At 39.3% G+C, this 21,796-nt stretch overlaps 1 protein-coding gene across 1 annotated transcript in view; it reads left to right on the top strand.

The window, feature by feature from the left end:
- The window catches only part of LOC117457638 (POU domain class 2-associating factor 1), a 34,517-nt gene extending 14,912 nt beyond the window's left edge, over positions 1–19,605 (top strand). The window contains exons 3-5 of the mRNA XM_034097822.2: positions 10,597–10,636; positions 10,716–11,005; positions 17,845–19,605. Of these exons, the coding sequence (XP_033953713.1) occupies positions 10,597–10,636; positions 10,716–11,005; positions 17,845–18,273 (759 nt within the window). The 3' untranslated portion in view covers positions 18,274–19,605. The remainder of the gene's footprint in view (positions 1–10,596; positions 10,637–10,715; positions 11,006–17,844) is intronic.
- Positions 19,606–21,796: the final 2,191 nt, after the last annotated feature.

Genomic DNA, 21,796 nt, shown 5'->3' with positions numbered 1-21,796 from the left:
GGGTTTTTTAATGAATCCAATGTTGTTTATCACTGCCGTAATCATATTTATCCTACCTCATTAGCGACATTATACAAACTTTTGGGAAATATTTCACAATTTTGTCAAGAGCTACAGGACATGTATGCTACATGAAAAACATGTACAACAATGTACAAAATCAAAGTAAAGAAAAGATCGAGAGTTTTACATGTTCAAATTATTTCTTGACAGGGTGACTTCTAGACAGTTCTGCTGGCTGCCTGGCAACATCACAGTGATGACAAAATGTCTCTATATATGGCTGTTGTTACAGAGCCAGGAGCTGTTTTCCTTTGTTTTTTGTCTTTATGCTATGCTAAACTAACGGTAAACTTTATATTTTGTATTTTTGGTAGGAAAACAAATAAGCATATTTAAAAAAATGCAACATTTTCATTAAGTTAAATATTCATTATTAACAAAAAAACATCCAGAGGAGAGTTGTGCAACTCTCACTCATGCTTTTAAAAGCAAAATTAACTCTGAAGTCTGCAAATTATCCAAAATAATGGGGGCACTCACTCTTAAAAAATATGATAATTGTGAACGTTTTAAAGTTGGCTAATGTATCATTACTGTGAACATCACAAATTAAAACTATATTCACTGCCATTGTATCAAATCGGAACCAGAAATCCCAGAAACAGATAAGTGACAAAAATCTCCATGGCAAACCAAGGTTGAATTCGCCTTTATCGTCTGACAGTTCACAAGTTTTTATCAGGAGTCATTTTTTTTCTCCAGATTTGCTCTGATGTGAAGAGCAGCAGGCTGACATAATGTTCAAGGGATTATTGTTTAGCCACAGAGCTTTGGCTTGAGATCCTCGTATTTGCCATAGTGTCTTGTTTAAGTGCCTTCAATTTACAGTTAAACAAATACACCCATCAGTCAGAAAAAGGGGATTTTTTAAAATGTCAGCTTGTCTCCAGATGGTTGAATGACCATTAGCACTTCAACACTTCAACTCTAGGATGGATAGAGTGCTTTAAGAACATTTTTTTCAAAATAATAATAATACAAGGACCTGTGGTTGCCTGTAGTGGTGTAGGAATGAGTCCTAACACCCGGAAATGACTCAATAAGATTTCGTTTTTTCGTCTCGAAGTCAAGGTGTTTGTGGTTAGAAGCCTGAAATCTTTTGAAAACTTTGAACTCTTACCCCCCCCAGAAATATTCCAAATCAAATCAAGAAAAAAACTGCTTTCAAAAATATATAAATACATGTATTCTGCAGACTTTAACAATGTCCATCCCCTCAAATAAATTGGAAAAAGATCTACAGATCACTCCGAATGCCGAGTTCTGGTCTCAAATGTGCAGAAACATCTTCTCCATATCAACCAACACCAACATGCACCTCATACAATATAAGATTATTCCCAGAGGGCACTACATAGGGGATAGGATGTTTAAAATGGGTTTGGTAGATTCTGACATCTGTCCTCATTGCTCACTTAACACCACAGACACCTACAATTCATGCCACACGGGAATGCACACCAGTTAAGCAATTCTGGCATAACATCACTGACAACCTCTCTCTTTTGCTGGACTGCCACATCCCTCTTCTTCCATCTCTTTGTTTACTAGGAGACATTTCCAATGTAAACATCAACATTACATCAAGTAGATTTCTGTCCATAGCCCTAATCATTGCAAAAAAAACTATCCTCATGAATTGGAAATCACGACACAAAAGCAATATCACAATTTGGAAAAACCTGCTTATAGAATACATTTCAATGGAAGAAGTATCGGCAGACATACAAAAACAAACCAATGATATTGATGCAATCTGGAACCCATTTATTGAAAAATGTAATTAATAATCCTCAGTCCGATCTCACCCACCACCCGTTTCTACTTCTTTAAGGTCATACTATTTATATGCCCTAACCCTATTATATTGTTACTCATTTCATTTTAATGATAATTTTGTCATTTATTACTCTCTTTTTGTCCAATCCCCCAGACGCACGCACGCACGCACGCACGCACGCACACACACACACACACACACACACACACACACACACACACACACACACACACACACACACACACGCACACACACTGTTTTTGTCTCCATGTTGTTGTTTGTCTTACTTATACTAAATGGTCCTTATTAGAAGAAAAACAAAGAACACATTTTCAATGACCACCCACTGTACCCCCCCCCCCCCCTACACATTTACATTACATACATGTATGTGCTTTAAGACATTTTTTTTCCTTTTTTGTCGACATGATCTTTACATTCCGAAAGCATTTAATAAATCAAATGCAAAGCGGATGTTGTAGTCTTCGGCCATCCTAAACTTCCCAAAAACTATTTGTTTCTCCGAATCGAAGGTTAAAAACACAAAAGTATTGTACACAATTTAAACCAATAAATGTTGAGTAATTAACAAGGATAAACTGATGTTTTTTAGTGGATGAGTACTGCACACTGTGAAATCATTTGACAGTGAGGGGAATACTTCCGGTTTTATTATGAAAACTTCGACACCGGGGGGGTATACTGCGAAGCAGGATTTTCGCTTAGCCGGCTAAATTCAGGGAAAACTCCGGCTTTCCGGTCATCCGAAGCTGGTTCTCTTTTTAGCAGGCTAGATCTCCATGGTAATATATGCTAAGCAGCTAACCTGGTTGGGACCAGGTTAGGTTGCAGGCTAAGAGCTCAACTCAGTGAAAGCACCGCCTGCTGACCAATCAGAGCTCAGTGTGCGGAGTTTAAAGCGATCAAGTCATATTACAGGAGAAAGGAAATACAGAAAAAGTGCCGTCGCAGGAAAGACGGCCGGCAAAAATCACCGACTGTGTGAACGTGAACATGAATAGAATATCACCTCCATCTTCAGAGCAATCTGACTATTATAACATTAGCGTTAGGAAAGCTTACTTAAATATCGGCCACAACATAAGTAACCGGATCAGAGTACATTAAGTACAGTCCGCGGCATATCACTTCATAATGTATCATATATCTCCTTATCTGAGTCAGCTGAGCCGTATCTGGCCGTGCAACACTCACAGTGTCACATACTGTATGCAGAAGTATTATTTTAAGCAACACATAAATTGACGAAACACTCGAGACAAATGTAATTGAAGTCAGATCGTGTTTTAGACGGGGCAGTGATATCATAAACCTGTTAATGTACGCATTCAAACACTTTTTCTTTTTCCAGCTGTATTCACCTTGCAGGTGCAGCTATGTGGCTTTGATCCTGGATAAAGTGTTTAAGTCATGGATGTTTAAAGTTTAACTTCTTCATTTTTGACTAGTATTAAAGTTCACTTTTCATTCAGGAAGTATGACGCTGCGCTGTCAGTACGCTTCTCCATGTTTGTGATTGGTCGAATGCTCCAGATACCACCCCTTTCATGTGAACGCGCACCTAACTAGATAGGACACGGCTGGCTTGAGCGATCCACTTGATAACCAGCGTCGTAGTACAGTTTAGCGAGAGCGCGTATGTTTTGGATTATGCCAACCGGCTAACTCAAACATATCCAGATTAGGTTGAACCAGGTTCGTAGTATAGGCCCCCGGAAATACTGTTTTCACCCCGTGAGGGTTGACGCTAACTTTACATGGACGCTGTGGGGATAGACGTAGTATATTAACGTTCTCCTGGCGAGACCTCAAATCATCTTCGTAATATCTATCAAAATATAGATCCTACATATCCACAGGACATGAATTCTAAAATACAATATACACTTCTCGCTAGAAATCAAATCAAAAAGTATTTTAATGGCCAAACTATTCCACAATTTAGGATTTTCCAGAGAGGGTTATTTGTGAATATACGACCCTCCGGAGCGTTTGAAATTAACGGGAGCATATGCCGCAAATTGTTGTTTCTTACACGACCACTAGAGGTGCTAAACTTTAAAAGGTGACTATAGGTCGTAATAAGCTGCTGAACAATCGACCTATTTGGTCGTTTTTTGGAGGAGGACAGGCTGGTTTTAATTTACGACAAAAACGATGTCAGTAAATACTCCACTCGTGAATGTCAGAATCTAAAAACAGCGGTCTCAAAAAGCAGTTTCTTACAAGCGACTAAAAAACCCACTAAACATCATCACACCACACATTAGCTGTTTTTGGCTTAACGGTGTTAACGTGGAGTCATGCAACCGTGATTTGGTTTCTTGTATAGCCTAAAGATAGATTTGTACTTCTGGCGATAGCATTTATACTTCAAAAATCAGAAGATTCAAAGGCTTTACAGTACGTCCACACAGCGGCTTTGGAAAAAGCTTGCCGGCGGGCGTGTCTGAAGCTCCACCAACAACCAATCACATGAATCTCCCGCCCCTGACACACAAGCAGTGGTTTGATTGGCTAGAGCTTGCACTGGCATATGATTTGATTGGCTGACGCTTCCACCGAAAGCTTCAGAAGATTCAAAAGTTGAACATTGCTCAACTTTTGAATCCTGAGATGCCTGGAAATCTCCGCTTTGCTTCCCACAATGCAGTTCGGCGAAAAGTGATGCAAAGAGACATTACCCCATTCAAAGTGAATGGGCAGAAGCGTTGGAAGATTTTTTTAACGCTGCTGTGTGGACGTACCGTTATTGTCATATGCACAGTAGCTACTGTGTAGATAAGGCAATACAAATCTTAAGTCCCAGGTTCCTCAAACAATGCAACATAAATATATATAAGACATAAAACAAGGAAACAAATAAAAAACAATAACAAATAGTGGAATAAGGAACAGAGCAGAAAAGAAATAGTGCAAGAGAATGTTGCAAGACTAATATTCAAGTGATGCAGAAGAAGTTAAATATATAAGTAAAAAAAAATGATGAGCTAAAAATATAATGTCAAATCAAATACTGTAAAGTGAAATAATATTGTAATAATATTGTAACATTGTTATAATAAATATGTGAAATTCAAAAGATTTTCCTGCTGAATAAAACCTGTTAAGTATCACAAACATGTTGCCTTGGCCACAAAGCTTATTTTCTTCAATATTCCAAAACCCATCGGGAATTCCCATTGCTTTTCACCTCTTGCGAACACCTGCGTCATCACTGCACCACTCTATAACTCATGGCGACTTACCCGCTACCTGTGCATTCATTTCAAGTCTTCCACAAGTTAATTGCTTTATAGCCGTGAGCACTAACAGTTACCATGTTCAATTATTTATTTCATCATGATACGACTTTTGGAGCTGGTGTTGTCAGCCACATTTTATTGGAACAGAGTTGCATTCTATAAATCCAGTTTTCTCTTGCTTGCTTCTCCAATATTAAACACCCTGGCTTAAAGAATTTGATGTGAGTGACTCTCACTAACTGTCCACGTGCTGTCAAAGCCAACCTGATCTCAGCAGAATGCGTGACTCCACCACGACTCCTTAACACCACAATGCGTGGTGGACTCACGAACTTTGTTACATTTGCGTGTCGGCCCCACGCAAACAAGCCCAATGTAAAGTGAATGAGGCTCCTTTGTCGTGTTGCACACACGCATTTCTACAACGTCCTTCAGGGAGCTTTTATTCTATAAAACGTTTTTAAAATATACTTTATAGCTTGTAGTAACTCGCGGGAGGCTTCTTTTATTTTATTTGTATTCATAATAATTTTTATTTTTCGTCAGAATGTATTATGTTACATTAGTTACGATTTTGTGTTCTAAAAAAACAGTGCATTGTGTGTAATACAACTGGGATTTTTATTAAATGAGTTAGTTTTTAAGGAAGGCCAGAGCTTCAGCTGTGTCCAATAGATTGTTCCCTTTAGTTAACGTTTTTTAAAAGAACATTATATTCCTATTTGATCATGTCCCCTTTATTGTATTACGGAGAGCAATGTGAGCATCCATTCCCATTGGATAACGGAGAATTTTACCCCGGAAGTAAGTATTATCCTTACTGTCGATTGATGTCACAGTGATATCTGCACGACTCATCAACTCAAAAACACCAGATTATCCTTGTTGATTACACAACATTGATTGGTTTAAGTTGTGTACAATACTTTTGTAATTTTCCCCTTCGATTCGGAGAAACAAAGATTTGTTCAGTTTAGGATTGCCGAAGACACTACACTACCCAGAATCCTCAGCTATTGTTCCGCGTTGCCTCAAGCTCTGTGATTGGTTGACCTCCAACTGCATTCCATATGAAAAAAAACGTTTCGTAAAAGATAAATCATACTTTATTCAGCAGTGCTTGCTTTACTCTTTGAAAGTCATCACATGAATGCATTGTAAATAGTACACATCTGTCGTAGTTCTTTCTTTATCTACAGAGATCTGGCCTCAAAATAGACCGGAAACTATTCTTTTACCGTTCTGTTTTAATTTCACAATAAAGTTAGTAGTAATAATTTGTTTGATATTATTGTTTTTTATTAACTACTCATGTTAAGACAATATTTTCTGTGTTGCTGTGGGGTTTTTCCATCGCTTTTGTGTTACAAATATCAAAACAATAACTAAATATATCGGTCGTAAACTAAACCAGAAACAGCAGTATATTTTATTTTGTTAACACTGTAAACTTGACAGCTTTTTAACCCAAACCACCTACTGGTTAAAGCACGTTATTACACGTTTAGAGTAATATTGAAATCTTGAAAAGGGATGTCCAAAATAGCAATTATATACAGTTTTTAATTAACTAATTAATTTGTAGAGAATAACGAGTAATGTATATACTTTATAGGGATCTGCAGATAAATATTTAGTCTTCTCAAGCACCAACAATCATTACATTACATTACATTACATTGCATTTAGCTGACGCTTTTATCCAAAGCGACTTACAATAAGTGCGTTCGACCAACAAAATACAACCTTGAAGAAAACAGAATCATAAAGTACATCAGGCTTCATAGAGCAAAAACATTTCAAGTGCTACTCAACTGGCTTTAGATAAGCCAGTCCTCCAAACGAATATCTCTCCTGATTGTTGGCACTTGACAATCACCTTCCCTGAATTTTACTCAGGTGTAACTAAAGTCTGCTTTAAGGGTTGTTTATATTTCACATCATTAATCAGAATCTGTAAAGTAACTAAAATAAATGTAGTGGAGTAAAAATACCAGGTTAACTTTAAAGAAAGCCCTCATACTGACGCTGTGTACAAGAAGGGGATGAACAGACTCTATTTTCTGAGGAAGCTGAGATCCTTCCACGTGTGCAGCAAGATGCTGGAGATCTTCTAGTCTGTTGTGGCCAGTGCACTCTTCTTTGCTGCCAAGCTGGACCCCTTTGAAGCTGTGTTGGAGAGGAGGACACTGAACAGGCTGTTGTCCATGATGGATAACCCACCCATCCTCTCCACCTGCAGCTGGACAGTCAGCGGAGCTCCTTCTCCAACAGACTGCTGCAGCTCCGCTGTCACAAGGACCGATACAGGAACACATTGCTATCCACTGCAATAACTCTGTACAACAAATCACCTCTGGCTGGAAGAGAACTCTCTGCTCCATAGTTTCTCTAATACAACCTCGCTGTACATTGTACACATATATAATCTGTTCAATATTTGATATTCCATATTCCATTGTCATATATTTTTGAATATGTATATTTGCATATATAATATCTACATGTATATTTTTTATTTCAACACGTAGCCTATATTTTCTATTTTCTTTTTTTTCTATTCTTGTTTATTTGTGGTTTTGTTTTATTGTAAAATGCCTTGTCTTTTATGCTGCTGCAACAACAACAATGTCCCAAATTGGGATCAATAAAGTACCATCTTATCTTATCTTATTTTATCTTACATCCGGACTAAAACCACCAGACTCAGGGACAGTTTCATCCCACAGGCTTTTTGTATTGACTTGCACTATTTTTTCTGTGTATCTGTTTTATTGTGTTGCACTGTTGGAGGAGCCTGTGACCTAAGGGGGGGGGGGGGGGGGTAGGAGACGTTCGATTCCTGTTTTGAATAGTGTGCCGTCGATGGGTTTCATTCCATTGCTGTTTGTCGCTCAGCGTACACTTTGCGCACTGCCACTCCAACATCCAATCACAGAGGTTGAGGACAAATCACGGGGTTTGTCAAGCAAAGCACATGGTGGAGTCCCAAACGATAGCTGAGGATTCTGGGTAGTGTAGTGTCTACGGCCATCCTAAACTGAACACATATTTGTTTCTCCGAATCGAAGGGGAAAAATACAAAAGCATTGCACACAATTTAAACCAATCAATGTTGTGTAATTAACAAGGATAATCTGGTGTTTTTGAGTCGATGAGTAGTGCAGATAGCACTGTAAAATTAATCGACAGTAAGGGGAATACTTACTTCCGGGTGTAAAATCCTCCGTTATCCAATGGGAATGGATGCTCACATTGCTCTCCGTAATACAATAATCAAATCGGAATATAGCCTAATGTTCTTTTAAAAAACGTTAACTAAAGGGAACAATCTATTGGACACAGCTGAAGCTCTGGCCTTCCTTAAAAACTAACTAATTTAATAAAAATCCCAGTTGTATTACACACAATGCACTGTTTTTTTAGAACACAAAATCGTAACTAATGCACCATAATACATTCTGACGAAACATTTAAATTATTATGAATACAAATAAAATAAAAGAAGCCTCTCGCGAGTTACTACAAGCTATAAAGTATATTTTAAAAACGTTTTATAGAATAAAAGCTCCCTGAAGGACGTTGTAGAAATGCGTGTGTGCACCACGACAAAGGAGCCTCATTCACTTTACATTGGGCTTGTTTGCGTGGTGCCGACACGCAAATGTAACAAAGTTCGTGAGTCCACCACGCATTGTGGTGTTAAGGAGTCGTGGTGGAGTCACGCATTCTGGTGAGATCAGGTTGGTCAAAGCTGTAACACTAAGCAGCTCCTCAGTGCCTCTCTCAGGCATGCGACAGGACATGCCCTGCAGCCTCTGAACATGCGGCTGACAGCAGGCAGGTGGATTAAGTCTTTCACTGCTGCTCGTCTCAAGCTGCGGCCCGGTAACTGACAGTGTATCTGTTCTGACTGAAGCTGCCTCGTTTTTTAGACTTTTTCTCTCACAACAAATTCTGCACTGTAATACTGCTTGTACTGCTTGTTATTCACTCACACTTGCACTGTCAATATAAATACAATAGATGCTTTGGACCAGATTTAGCTACTATTTACTACTTATTTACAACTATTTGCTACTACTGATTTCAGCCCCTGGTATCAATTCATATAGGACATATTGTGCACATTTTCCGGGTTGTATTTGTATTTTGTGCCTCTACTATGAATGTTTTTATGCTTTAATGTTCAAAAAGCTTTATTTTTCTCATACTGCCTGTGCTGCAGCACATCTTTTCACCCTTTGTCTGAAACCAGAGCTCAGTCTGCACTGATTGGTCAGCTGGCCAGCTCTGTTGTGATTGGTCAACAGCTTAGAGGTGTGTCGAAAATGTCCCTCCCCTTATCACATACAATGTGTTGGAGCGCTAGCAAATAGATGTGTGAGTCTTGCATAGTGATCTCACTATGAAACTAAATTAAATAAAGGATTCCAATGGAGGTGTTTTGTGCAGGGGGGAGTGTGAGGGAGAGAAACTCCGTCTGGAGGGAACACAGGGATTTTAGCCTTTGCAGACCATTTACATGCAAAAACCTATAAACACAAAACGCATCATAGGGCCCCTTTACATTCAAGAATGAACTCTCACTCTCCAAATTCCTGGATAACATAACAAACCACACACTAGTCAATATTACAAGAATACTGTATGATCATGCCCAAACGTGCCTTGAGCCAGAATATTATGAAAGGCACCGTTTTGGTCTCCATAGAAAATGTTCCGTTCATGACAACTGCAACGACGGTTCATTATTCAATATGACTTAGGCGTTTAATTTATGTTTTGTCTTAAAGTGAAGCACAATGAAGGGCTTGGCTGCTGTGATTGACAGGTGGGTGCCCTCACAGATTGATAGCTGCTAACTGCTAGCTGGGCATTGCGGCATTGTATGAAGAATTGTAAAATGTAAAGCTATTCTAAGAGAGGATCGTTTTTTGAAATGTAAGATTTACTTCACATATCATTATGAGAAGTCTTCCTTCCTCCATCTGTGGTTGCAGCCTGACTCCGCCTTCTCTCTTTGAAAAAATTATTTTGGTGTATGAAAACTGTTTCTGTTGTGCCTTCAGGCAATACGGTGTCCACAAACACAATCGTATAATTATTCAATTGCAGTGTGTATGTTTCAAGTAAACGCAAAAACCTGTATAACTGTTGTTCGGATCGAATGCATGAGCTTGAAGATCACAGACATTTATCCCGTAGGCATGTCTACTGAAGTATTGAAGTGTATGTAAGACGCTTTGGATAAAAACTTGGAAAATTGGAAAAACACGCACACATTCTCTATAACACACACAAACATACTTTAATTATGTCGCCTCAGCAGCTGCTCACACCTGGACTTAATCGGTACAATTATAAACACTTCATATTGATATATAAACATAAGTTGTTAGATAAGCTGTAGAAACAGCAGTAAAATGTGGTTATGGTTCTCCTGCAAATTGTTGACTTACTGAACTTTTGTTCTTTTTAATCCAGGATGTGGTCACACACAACATCCAGTCATGCTACACACAAGGTACATGCTCTTTCTAACAGTTGCATCTGACATATCTCTGTCTGACTTTGAAGACTCAATCTTTTGTTATAAAAAACAGGCCTGTTTGGTCTTGACGTTGCTGGCAGCTCCCCATCAGAGACAGCACCTGCAGTGGGAGATCTGCAGCAGTTTGCAGGATGGAGAGCTGCCCCACCTGCCCACAGTGCTGGCCTGCATCCTGCTGTAGCACCCTGGGCTTCTTCTGACTTCAACCAGCAGGACCCTTCAGCCCAGACTCTGGCCTACGCACCGACCCCCACCCGCACGGCTGATGTGTACATGCAGACTCTATGTCCAAGCTATACCATGCTGACCTACACACACACACCACTGCTCACTAACTTTGGGGTGAGTAGGATGAACCTTTGAATGTGTGCTCAAAGTTTGGTATATTTATTATGTCAAAACAGACTTTCTCCAAAATATGACTCAACCCATGTAGCTTGATCCTTGTTATCAACCAACATACAGACAAAGAGGCTTTGTTAGTTGGTAAACTACATTTCCCAACAGCTTCATTTAATTAAATAAATGTTACCTGTAACAAGCTGTATTGTCCACCCATGAAAGGTGGCAGCAAATGCTACATCATTACCTTTATTTTTTCTTGACTTAAAAAAAAAAACCACTTCAATGCATCCTGCAGTCTATTGGTTCGCCAAAAGCTAAGCACCTGCAGCTCCCATTTGTGAGCATTGTCATTAGTAGCACCAGGGATGCAGGAATAATAATTCAAAAATGAACTAGCACTTTGGTCACTAGCACTTTGGTTAGCTCATAAATGTTTCTCCTTGTCAAGGTTACTTTAATGGATTTGTGTTAGAAGCCTGAATAAAGGTATGTGGTTAACATAAGCTTAAGTTATTCTCATGTTTAGTTTGAGATCAAATACATAAAATACGTAAATACCCTGATTGTGAATGTCTGAAGCTTTTAAGAGACATATAAATAGCGGTTGCTAACAAGTGGCTAAATGCTCACTCAATGTCATCATGCCGAACATGTGGAGATTATCCTGTCTAACAAAATAAAGAATGAAAGTAAACTTTATAAGTATCATACACTTGTGTTTGCCACAGAGCTTATTTTTCTGCGATATTCCAAAATCCAATGGAAAAAACCCTTTTTGTCTAGGGAGCCCTTTGTGACGCTAACTTCCAGGTCGGCCTACACAAAGATGTCATGCCAAATATGTCATATGTATGCTTAACAGTGTTGGGTGTAACGCGTTACAAAAGTAACGGAGTTACAGTAATGTATTACTTTTTGCTGTAACGAAGTAATGTAACGCATTACTAATGAGTAATGACGCAGTTACAACACATTTTAACCCGAAATTAAATGGTGTTTTGTTTTTTAAGAATTCACTAACATCACGAGACATTCCAACCCAGTCTCACAAAAAGACGTGTAATAACTACGTTGGTCCACAACTTGGGACGTAGTATTTCTACAAAAAACGCCTCTGAAATTGTAGGATCCCTTCGTTTTTTTTCACCATTCATTTCTAATGGCTATGTCATGTGATCTTCAAATTTCTCCCTGCAGAAAAAAAAGACATGGCCGACATTCGTTTTATTCTCGGTGTAAAATGCCTATTTTATGGTTAGTTTGGCCATTAAAATGCGTTTTGCTGTCATTTGATGCGAGAAATATGAGTTGTTATTTCAGATTATGTGTGCAGTGGATGTACATGATCTTTCGTTTGTTAGTTATTATTACGAAGATTACTTCAGGAAATTGTTTCCATTCAATGTTTTCATTGTAACCAAGGTGGTTGCTAGGGACGCTGCTATCGATATTATTTTTGTTATGTTGTGTAACTGTTTAATGGTGTTATCTTTATTGCTACCCCCTTCCCCGTCAATTTATAGTGTTGGTCCACAGCGCAAACGTATAGTTTAACAAAATCCGCATCTAAAATTGTGGCATAGATATGTTATTTTCCCCTGTGCAATTCTCCATTTACTCAACAATAACACATACTTATCCTTGTGTTTATTTATTTGTTTGATTAATAAACACAAGTTGGAGTCCGTCAGGACCGAGGGTCGGAACAGCTCATTTGCTTTAGAGAATATTAGACATAGATATACTTTATTGTCATTTCAACAAGACACAGAGTGTACTATTAAAACGACATTTCGTTGTACTGGCTTACAGGAACAGGACAATATAAAAACTTGCTAAAATTGTACATATAAATAAATAATAGCGACGTGGTGCTGATAAAATTAAAGATAAAGTGTGCGTTTAAAATATAAAGATTTACTATACTATACATAAAATAGACATACTATATACAAAATATGTGCTCTTTACACCCTTTTACACCTCTTTATATTTCTATTACACCCGGAAGTAAGTATTCTCTCTGCTTCGCTTGACAAACTCTGTGATAGTCCTCAAGCTCTGTGATTGGATGTTTGAGTGTGCGCCGAGGATTACGCCGAGCGTCGAACAACACTTTGAAATGGGATGGAACCACGGCAGACTGTCCAAAACTGGATTTGAACAGGTCCACCCCGTCCCCCCCGCCCCGTCCCCAGAACTACACATGCTGGCTATTGTGTTTCGCAACATGTCCTATGGCACGGTATGGTACTGGGAGTTGTAGTTTTAAAAGACGTTTTCGTATTTCCGTCAATAAGAAGTTGCCAGTATTAAACTGTGTACATCCCTGGAGGTTTAGGGGATAGGAAACACTCAAATTGAAAACATATATTTAATAAATGGGTGAAAATTGCTTGTGCCCATAATGGGCAGCATTAATATATACCCACATGCCAGCTAAGGTCAGAAGAGCTTTATTTAACAGCTGGTCTTATGTCTGTGACCCCTCCTGTTGTTAATTGATAACATGACATTACATTACATTAATTGATGAGCCTGAAACATGCACTTTTCAAGGTTCAGAGGCACATTTTGCAATTATAGCAGAAGCCATCGATCATCTTAAGATAATATATACTTTATTGATCCCAAGTAGGAAACATTTGAGTTACATCAGCATGTGTAACAGTTGTAAATATGCAGTGGTGTTTATTTGTAAATCATTTAGTATAATCACACAAATTCTGTATTTTATTGAATAATTCTGTGTTTATTTATTGATTGTTCAATACCTGACAAGATCGGAGATTAAACTTGGGTCGCAGGTTCCTCAACAGTGTATTACAAGACATCTATCAATATGTGTGTACCTCCACCATTAAACTGTCATATTCTGCACATTTCTTATACTATCTATATACATCTTATAAGAGTATAATACATATGTATAATATCAGTTAAAATAAGTGCTTCAACATAGTTAACATTGCTGGAGGTATACACACATATTGATAGATGTCTTGTAATGCACTGTTGAGGAACCTGCGACCTAAGTTTTTCATTCAATGCAGAACTACACCATAGTTGTGTAGGCCTATATGATATGTCAATAAACCTGCAAAATAGTCATTATATACAGTCTTTGATTAACTATTAGTAGAGAATAACGAGTAATGAATATACTTTATAGGGATCCTATTAATAACTAATAATAAAAATAATGAAATTCAATAACATGCTTTAACCACTAGGTGTCCCTTTATATCAGCTGTGCACCGTAATGGTGTAAATACAGCCTATCTACCAATTGGATCAAATATAAAAGTCAGCCGAATTAGTGTTAATACTGCAAGGAGACGTATTGTGTGAAAATAAATGTAAGATGTTGTTTAATTGCTGATATATTTATGATCCACGTCACGTTTTCAGTTTTGGCGGCAGTTCCTCATGTTTGTCTAGAAGTCTTCTCATCAGGGCTCTATAAATAGAGAACTACGGCAGATGTGTAATATTTAATGCAGCCGGACCGTGTATTACGATGCTGTTATGTGATGACTTTCAAAGAGAAAAGCAAGCACACTCGGAATAAAGTATTATTTTCTTCTCTCTGTCTATACCTGTGTACTCTCATGTTCCGATTAACCCAGCTTCCCCAAATGTCTTTCTTTTTGGTGTCTATATACGCCGGGATCCGGAGTCATGTCTGATCCTGAGGTCCTGTTTCCTGGATCGCGAGCCTTGGATCTTGAGTCGTGGCTGTGGTCCTGGATCATAGGTCCTGGATGGATATCCTCGTGGATTCATCTTCCTATTATACACACATGCATTTCCAAACATTTGGACTACCTATGTTGCAAATGTATTATCTTTTCAATTTACACATGGCATCTATTGCATGTCTGTCCCTCCTCTGTTGCTCTCCCTGAGGTTTCTCCCATTTTCCCCTTTAAACTGTGGGTTTTCTCCGGAAGTTTTTCCTTGTACGATGTGAGGGTCTAAGGACACAGGGTGTCGTATTGTCATACTGATATTCTGTACAAACTGTAAAGTCCACTGAGACAAGTGTAATATTTTTGATATTGGGCTATATAAATAAACATTGATTGATTGATTTTATTTAAAAGAAAAAATGTTTTCGGTCTGTTTCCGGTATTTGTTTATGACGATGTGATGTGAGATGTGAAACTGGGTTGGAGAATTGCACAGGGGAAAATAACATCTCTATGCCACAATTTTAGATTCAGATTTTGTTAAACTAATACGTTTGCGCTGTGGACCAACACTATAAATTGACGGGGAAGGGGGTAGCAATAAAGATAACACCATTAAACAGTTACACAACATAACAGAAATAATATCGATAGCAGCGTCCCATAGCAACCACCTTGGTAACAATGAAAACGTTGAATGGACACCATTTCCTGAAGTAATCTTCGTAATAACTAGCAAACTAAAGACCATGTACATCCACTGCACACATAATCTGAAATAACAACTCATATTTCTCGCATCAAATGACATCACAACGCATTTGAATGGCCAAACTAACCTTAAAATAGGCATTTTCCACCGAGAATAAAACGAATGTCGGCCATGTCTTTTTTTTCTGCAGGGACAAATTTGAAGATCATGTGACATCGACGCCAGCCATTGGAAATGAATAGTGAAAAAAAACGTAGGGATCTTACAATTTCAGAGGCGTTTTTGTAGAAATACTACGTCCCAAGTTGTGGACCAACGTAGTTATTACACATTTTTTTGTGAGACTGGGTTGGACATTCCGACACCAGAGAAAAATTGTACAGGTAGATTAGTAAGCCTGGTGTTTACCCTTCGGGCACATCAAGATCCCTCCGCTTCACATCGGGTTTCCTGATCAGCCTAAATAAAAACATGTTTTCCAAAAGAACTACGCATCTCTTGAATGACAATATGCCTGCGCTGCATCTCCAAGGTGCGCAATACATTATTGCGCAATCTATGCCTGTGAGCCTCCCGCGCGAGCCGAGATGATGTGTGTGTGCGTAGTTGAACTTTTTCATATTTAAGTGTGTAGCAAGTAGAGGGCGGCTGCTTCTGTGTGTGTGTGTGCGTGCGTGCGTGCGTGCGTGCACACGTTATTTTTAAAGACCCCCCCATAGAGCTCAGTTTATAACTCGAACCCTGACCAAGCTGTGTAATAAAAGTTGTTAGTAGCCTTAAGGGCCTACACAGTTGTTATGCAACACCACATTGCCCTTCACTGGATGGATGATTCACCTGGGGAGCATTCTCTCTGAAGACAACACCATCGACAATGAGGTCCAAAACAGGATAAAGCAGGCATCAGCTGCTTTTGGGAGACTCCGGCGTAGGGTCTTTCAAAACAAGAACCTCCATCTCCGCACGAAGGTCTGTGTCTACCAAGCCATCTGCATCACTACCCTCCTTTACAGCTGCGAAGCCTGGGTAACTTACAGCTGCCACATCAGGGCCCTAGAGCAGTTCCACATACACTGCCTTCAGCGCATCCTGGGAATTACCTGGCGTGATCGTGTGCCCCACTCTGAAGTACTCTCGAAGACCAACCGCAGGAGTATTGAGGCCACAATTATTCAGCACCTGCTACGATGGCTGGGCCATGTAGTAAGGATGCCCTCAAACCGCCTGCCTCGCAGAGTGCTATATGGCCAGCTACACCATGGCCGACGCTCTGCTGGAGGGCAGAAGAAGCGCTATAAAGACCAGCTGAAGACTGCGTTAAATAAATGTAAAATCAGACCTGAGGCCCTGGAGGACGCTGCTGCTGACCGTAACACCTGGCGCCAGCTGTGCCGGAATGGGACCCAAATGCTGGAGGGGGAAAGGACAGCCAGGAGACAGGAGAGGAGACTCAGGAGGAACTACAGTTGCCGTTGCTACTGCCACCACATACACTTGTCCTACCTGCAATAGGATCTGTGGGTCCAGGATAGGGCTTTTCAGCCACCAAAGAACTCACCGATAGAAGTGGACGTCATCATCGGATTCGATGGACAACCATAAGCAAGCAAGTGTGTGTGTGTGTGTGCGTGCACACGTTATTTTTAAAGACCCCCCCATAGAGCTCAGTTTATAACTCGAACCCTGACCAAGCCGTGTAATAAAAGTTGTTTTACCCGCAGCTGTTTCTTGATTGTATGTAACTTTTTTTCAATAAAATATTCAAGTCTCCCAATCCGTGACTTTTCCTGAAAGTGTGTTATGTAGCACCCTCTGTTGTTACAAAGTGCCAGCGGGTAATATTTACCTTATAGGAAATGCAGAGATTGCGGGTACATTTTTTTTAGGTATACAGTGACCCCTGGGGGTGCTAGTGTTAAGGGCCTACACAGTTCTTATGCTACAACATATCACCCTTCACTGGATGTATTATGAGCTGCACTAAACTACATTTTAGCATTGAAAATACCTAGCCATTCTTTTGCAGTTATTTTGGTGAAGTAACTCAAAAGTAATATAAAAGTAATGTAACTCATTACATTTCAGAGACAGTAATATTGTAATGTAACTTATTACTTAAAAAATACAGTATAGTAAGTAATATGTACTGTATTACATTTTGGAAGTAACTTGCCCAACACTGATGCTAAACCATGATATTTTTTTATAACCCTAAGTGTTTTTATTGTGCCTAATCATGAAAAAGTACATTTTTGTGTGCGTTTAACAGCAACAGCTTAAATAAGAAAAAGAAAAGCTGGATGATCGATCACACTTTTGTGCTTTTCGCATTGGTGGCTCAGTTAAAAAAGCTCTTGAATTCTCTAAAGGTTTTTGTCTCTGCTCGTTTTAGTTCCTTTGCATACATTAAAATGTTATTTGTTGTTTTTCAGCCCATACCTTTGGCCCCAGCACAAGGCTCCCTCCCGCAGATGGAGCTCCCAGACTCGGCGCTGACCTACCTCCCCTGGCCCCAGCCCATCACCACCATATCTGCCATGCCCAGCTCTGGGGTCCAGTTTGCCTCCAGCTCCTCAGCCCTGCCTGGGTCCCCTCTGGTCCACATGCCGCTGTCCATGTCTCTGACCACCATGTTCCCTCAGCTGGAGGCTCAGAGTTTACATCCTCCTCAGCCACAGATACTGGAGATGCCCCAGCGCTCAGAACACCAACTGGACACTGAGCCACAGGATGATGAAGGTTCAGGGGCGGAGTCAGAGTCACCAAGTCTTCTGGATAAACTTCTGGAGGAACAAAAGGGTGAAGGCGAAGAAGAGGACAAAGACTCGTACAGCAGCTCGATTTTCATTCCAAATGTCTGAAAATATATCTATCGTCCATAGTGAGCAGCATCTTTGTCACCATTAAACAATATCCATATATATATTTGTTTTTACAACTTAAGTAAGTGGGCAATTCCTCCCTGAATCCAATACAACGCAAGATATTCTGTTCATTTGTAAAACTTTTAATATGCACCACGAAAAAAATATCAAATGGTAAATTATATCAACGTTTTTTAATGTTTTAAGATATTTTATAAATGCTGTGTAAGATGTAAATACTTTTCTTATTGATAATTGTTGGCAGCTGTTTTTTGTTTCCTTTTCTGTTTATGTGTAATTGAAAATAGGAAAGATATGCTATTGTCACGGTTAATAGGAGTTATGTTGACGTTTTCTGAGAAACAGTAACAGTGTTGTTCATCTTCTCAAAGCCTTTAAGTGTTTGCTTTACTGATAAAATCTTTCAATAGCTGTTTCAGTTGGGAGCCCGGAGAACATTTTTACTAGATGATCATTTGGAACAGAGGAAGAGCAGGGCTCATTCTTGTTCGAGCAAGTTTTCCAAAGAGGAAAAAATATTAAATCAAAAACACCATACCGACCATCAGTATTTGTCTGTACCATCAGAAGTATTAAACAGCACAACCTGGATTTTTTAACAGAAGGATATATAATGAGAACAATTATTAGGAGCAGGTTAGAAAGCACCATGGATTTGGGATTTCTGTAATGAAGAATAACAGATTTCAGCCTTCAATAGTCCATTTTGGAGTTAACAAAGACATGAAAGTTAAATTGAAACGGAATAATGCTGGATCTTTATGTCAAATGTCAAATAACATATTGCAGATTTATTCTTCGATTCACCCGAAAGCAATTTGCAACAAAGGTGCCATGCAAAAAAGTAATTTCTATAAAAGAGATTCAGCACATTGTCTGGTGGGGAAGGATAAGACAGGGCAAATCAAACAATTATTATAGTAAAAAGCCAACCGACTGTTAAAATATAAGGAAGTGTTTCTGCTTTTTTAAAGTTGTTGTTCAAGCACAAATTTAAAAGGAAGTGTATTAGTTCATTAGTTACAACAGCGTGCATTTTACATTTGACTATAGGGTGAGAATTATCGTCGTAGGCCTAAAAGTCTCGGGTTTTTCCCGAGGGGAAACTGACATTGTGAGAGGGGATGCAATGTTCTGCGAAATTCCACACCTGGAAACACCTGAGATCGTATCACAGGGGGGAAAAAACGTGCCGGGCCTGCTCCTGTGATGGGAACATGTGAAACATTTTTACCTTTGGCTCTGTTTTTTTCATGCAGAATTGTGAAAACAAAACAGTGTTTGGAATTAAAATGACGGACATGTCAATTGAATTGTCATGCTTAATAGGTTTGCATGAATTCCAGTTTTCTGAGTTCATGATTTTATCTAAAATGAACGTAACTAACTCAAGTTGTTTCTTTCAAATATTACTATACAGGGCTCAGTGCTCGGACCTATTTTGTTCACATTATATATGCTTCCGTTAGGCAATATTATAAGGAATCATTCTGTAAACTTTCATTGTTATGCGGATGATACTCAACTATATTTATCAATCAAGCCTGATGAAATTAATCATCTAAATAAAATTCAAGACTGCCTCAAGGACTTAAAAACGTGGATGACCTTAAACTTTTTGATGTTAAACACGACCAAAACTGAAGTTATTGTACTCGGCCCGAAGAATCTACGAAACAAATGATCTAAAGATATACTAACTATGGATGGCATTAATTTGGCCTCCAGTGAGACTGTAAGGAATCTTGGTGTTATATTTGATCAGGATTTATCCTTTAACGCCCACATAAAATACATTTCAAGGACCGCCTACTTCCATCTACGTAACATTGCAAAAATCAGGCATATCTTGCCTCAAAACGATGCAGAGAAACTAGTCCATGCATTTGTTACTTCTAGGCTGGATTATTGTAACTCTTTATTATCAGGGAGTACCAAGAAGTCAGTCAAGTCGCTTCAGCTGATTCAAAATGCTGCAGCTCGTGTACTAACCAGAGTTAGGAAAAGGGACCACATTACTCCTGTTCTGGCTGCCTCACACTGGCTCCCTATAGAACACAGGATAGAATTTAAAATTCTTCTTCTCGCCTACAAAGCCCTTAATGGGCAGGCGCCATCTTACCTTAAATAACTCATTATACCCTACTGTCCTACTAGGGCATTGCGTTCCAAGAATGCAGGGTTGTTGGTTGTTCCTAGAGTCTCTAAAAGTACAATGGGAGCCAGAGCCTTTTCTTATCAAGCTCCACATTTGTGGAATCAGCTTCCAGTTTGTGTTCGGGCGGCAGACACCCTATCCGTTTTTAAGAGTGCGCTTAAGACCTTCCTTTTTGATAGAGCTTATAGTTAGGGCTGATTAGATTCAGCCCCTAGTTTTGCTGATATAGGCTTAGTTTGTCGGGGGACATCTTACTTCTTCCTTCTCTCTGTCTATACCTGTGTACTCTCATGTTCCGATTAACCCAGCTTCCCCACATTTCTTTCTTTTTGGTGTCTATATACGCTGGGATCCAGAGTCATGGATGATCCTGCGGTCCTGTGTCCTGGATCGCGAATGCTGGATCTTGAGTCGTGGCTGTGGTCCTGGATCATCGGTCCTGGATGGATATCCTCGTGGATTCATCTTCCTATTATACACACATGCATTTCTAAACATCTGGACTACCTATGTTGCAAATGTATTATCTTTTCAATTTACACACGGCATCTATTGCACGTCTGTCCGTCCTGGGAGAGGGATCCCTCCTCTGCTGCTCTCCCTGAGGTTTCTCCCATTTTTCCCTTTAAACTGGGTTTTGTCCGGAAGTTTTTCCTTGTACGATGTGAGGGTCTAAGGACAGAGGGTGTCGTATTGTCATACTGATATTCTGTACACACTGTGAAGACCACTGAGACAAATGTAACATTTGTGATATTGGGCTATATAAATAAACATTGATTGATTGATTGACTATACAGTAAAATACCATGGCAGCATGTGAAATGTCATTAAATCAAACTTGGTATCTAAAAATACGTTATGTATGTTAATTTTGATATTCCTTTCTTGTGTAAGCTTTTTCAACACATCACTCATCATTTACTCAATCTCGGTAAAGTGAATGAAAGATGGAGCAGTTGGCCCTCGGCTGCTTCCCTGAAACTGTTTATGTTCACATCACCTTAGGGGGTTTTAGTCATCAGGAAAGATAACCAGCTTGGCAAGATCATTCATGTAGGACACTTAGTTTAGTTAGTTAATATTCTCAGTCCAGACTTTATTCTACGTATTTTTAGTGTGTTTGCTTAATAGTTTATGCAAATGAAATCAAGTCAGGCCTGCAGTTTCTTACGAAAGCCCCACGTGTTGATCACAGAGAGTCCCTTTAACCTGTTAAGTCCCATTGCCCCTGCCGGCGGGGGCTATCGGAACAATTTTCGCGAAACGATGTCTCAGGGCTTCTTAACATTTAACAACCTATTAACCTGTTAAGCCCCGAGCCTGTTTTCCAGGTCTCAG

This window comes from Pseudochaenichthys georgianus, chromosome 13 (assembly GCF_902827115.2).
Source record: "Pseudochaenichthys georgianus chromosome 13, fPseGeo1.2, whole genome shotgun sequence".
Lineage (NCBI taxonomy): Eukaryota > Metazoa > Chordata > Actinopteri > Perciformes > Channichthyidae > Pseudochaenichthys > Pseudochaenichthys georgianus.
Note: the sequence above shows the minus strand (reverse complement) of the source record. Positions and strands in the feature narration are given on the sequence as shown.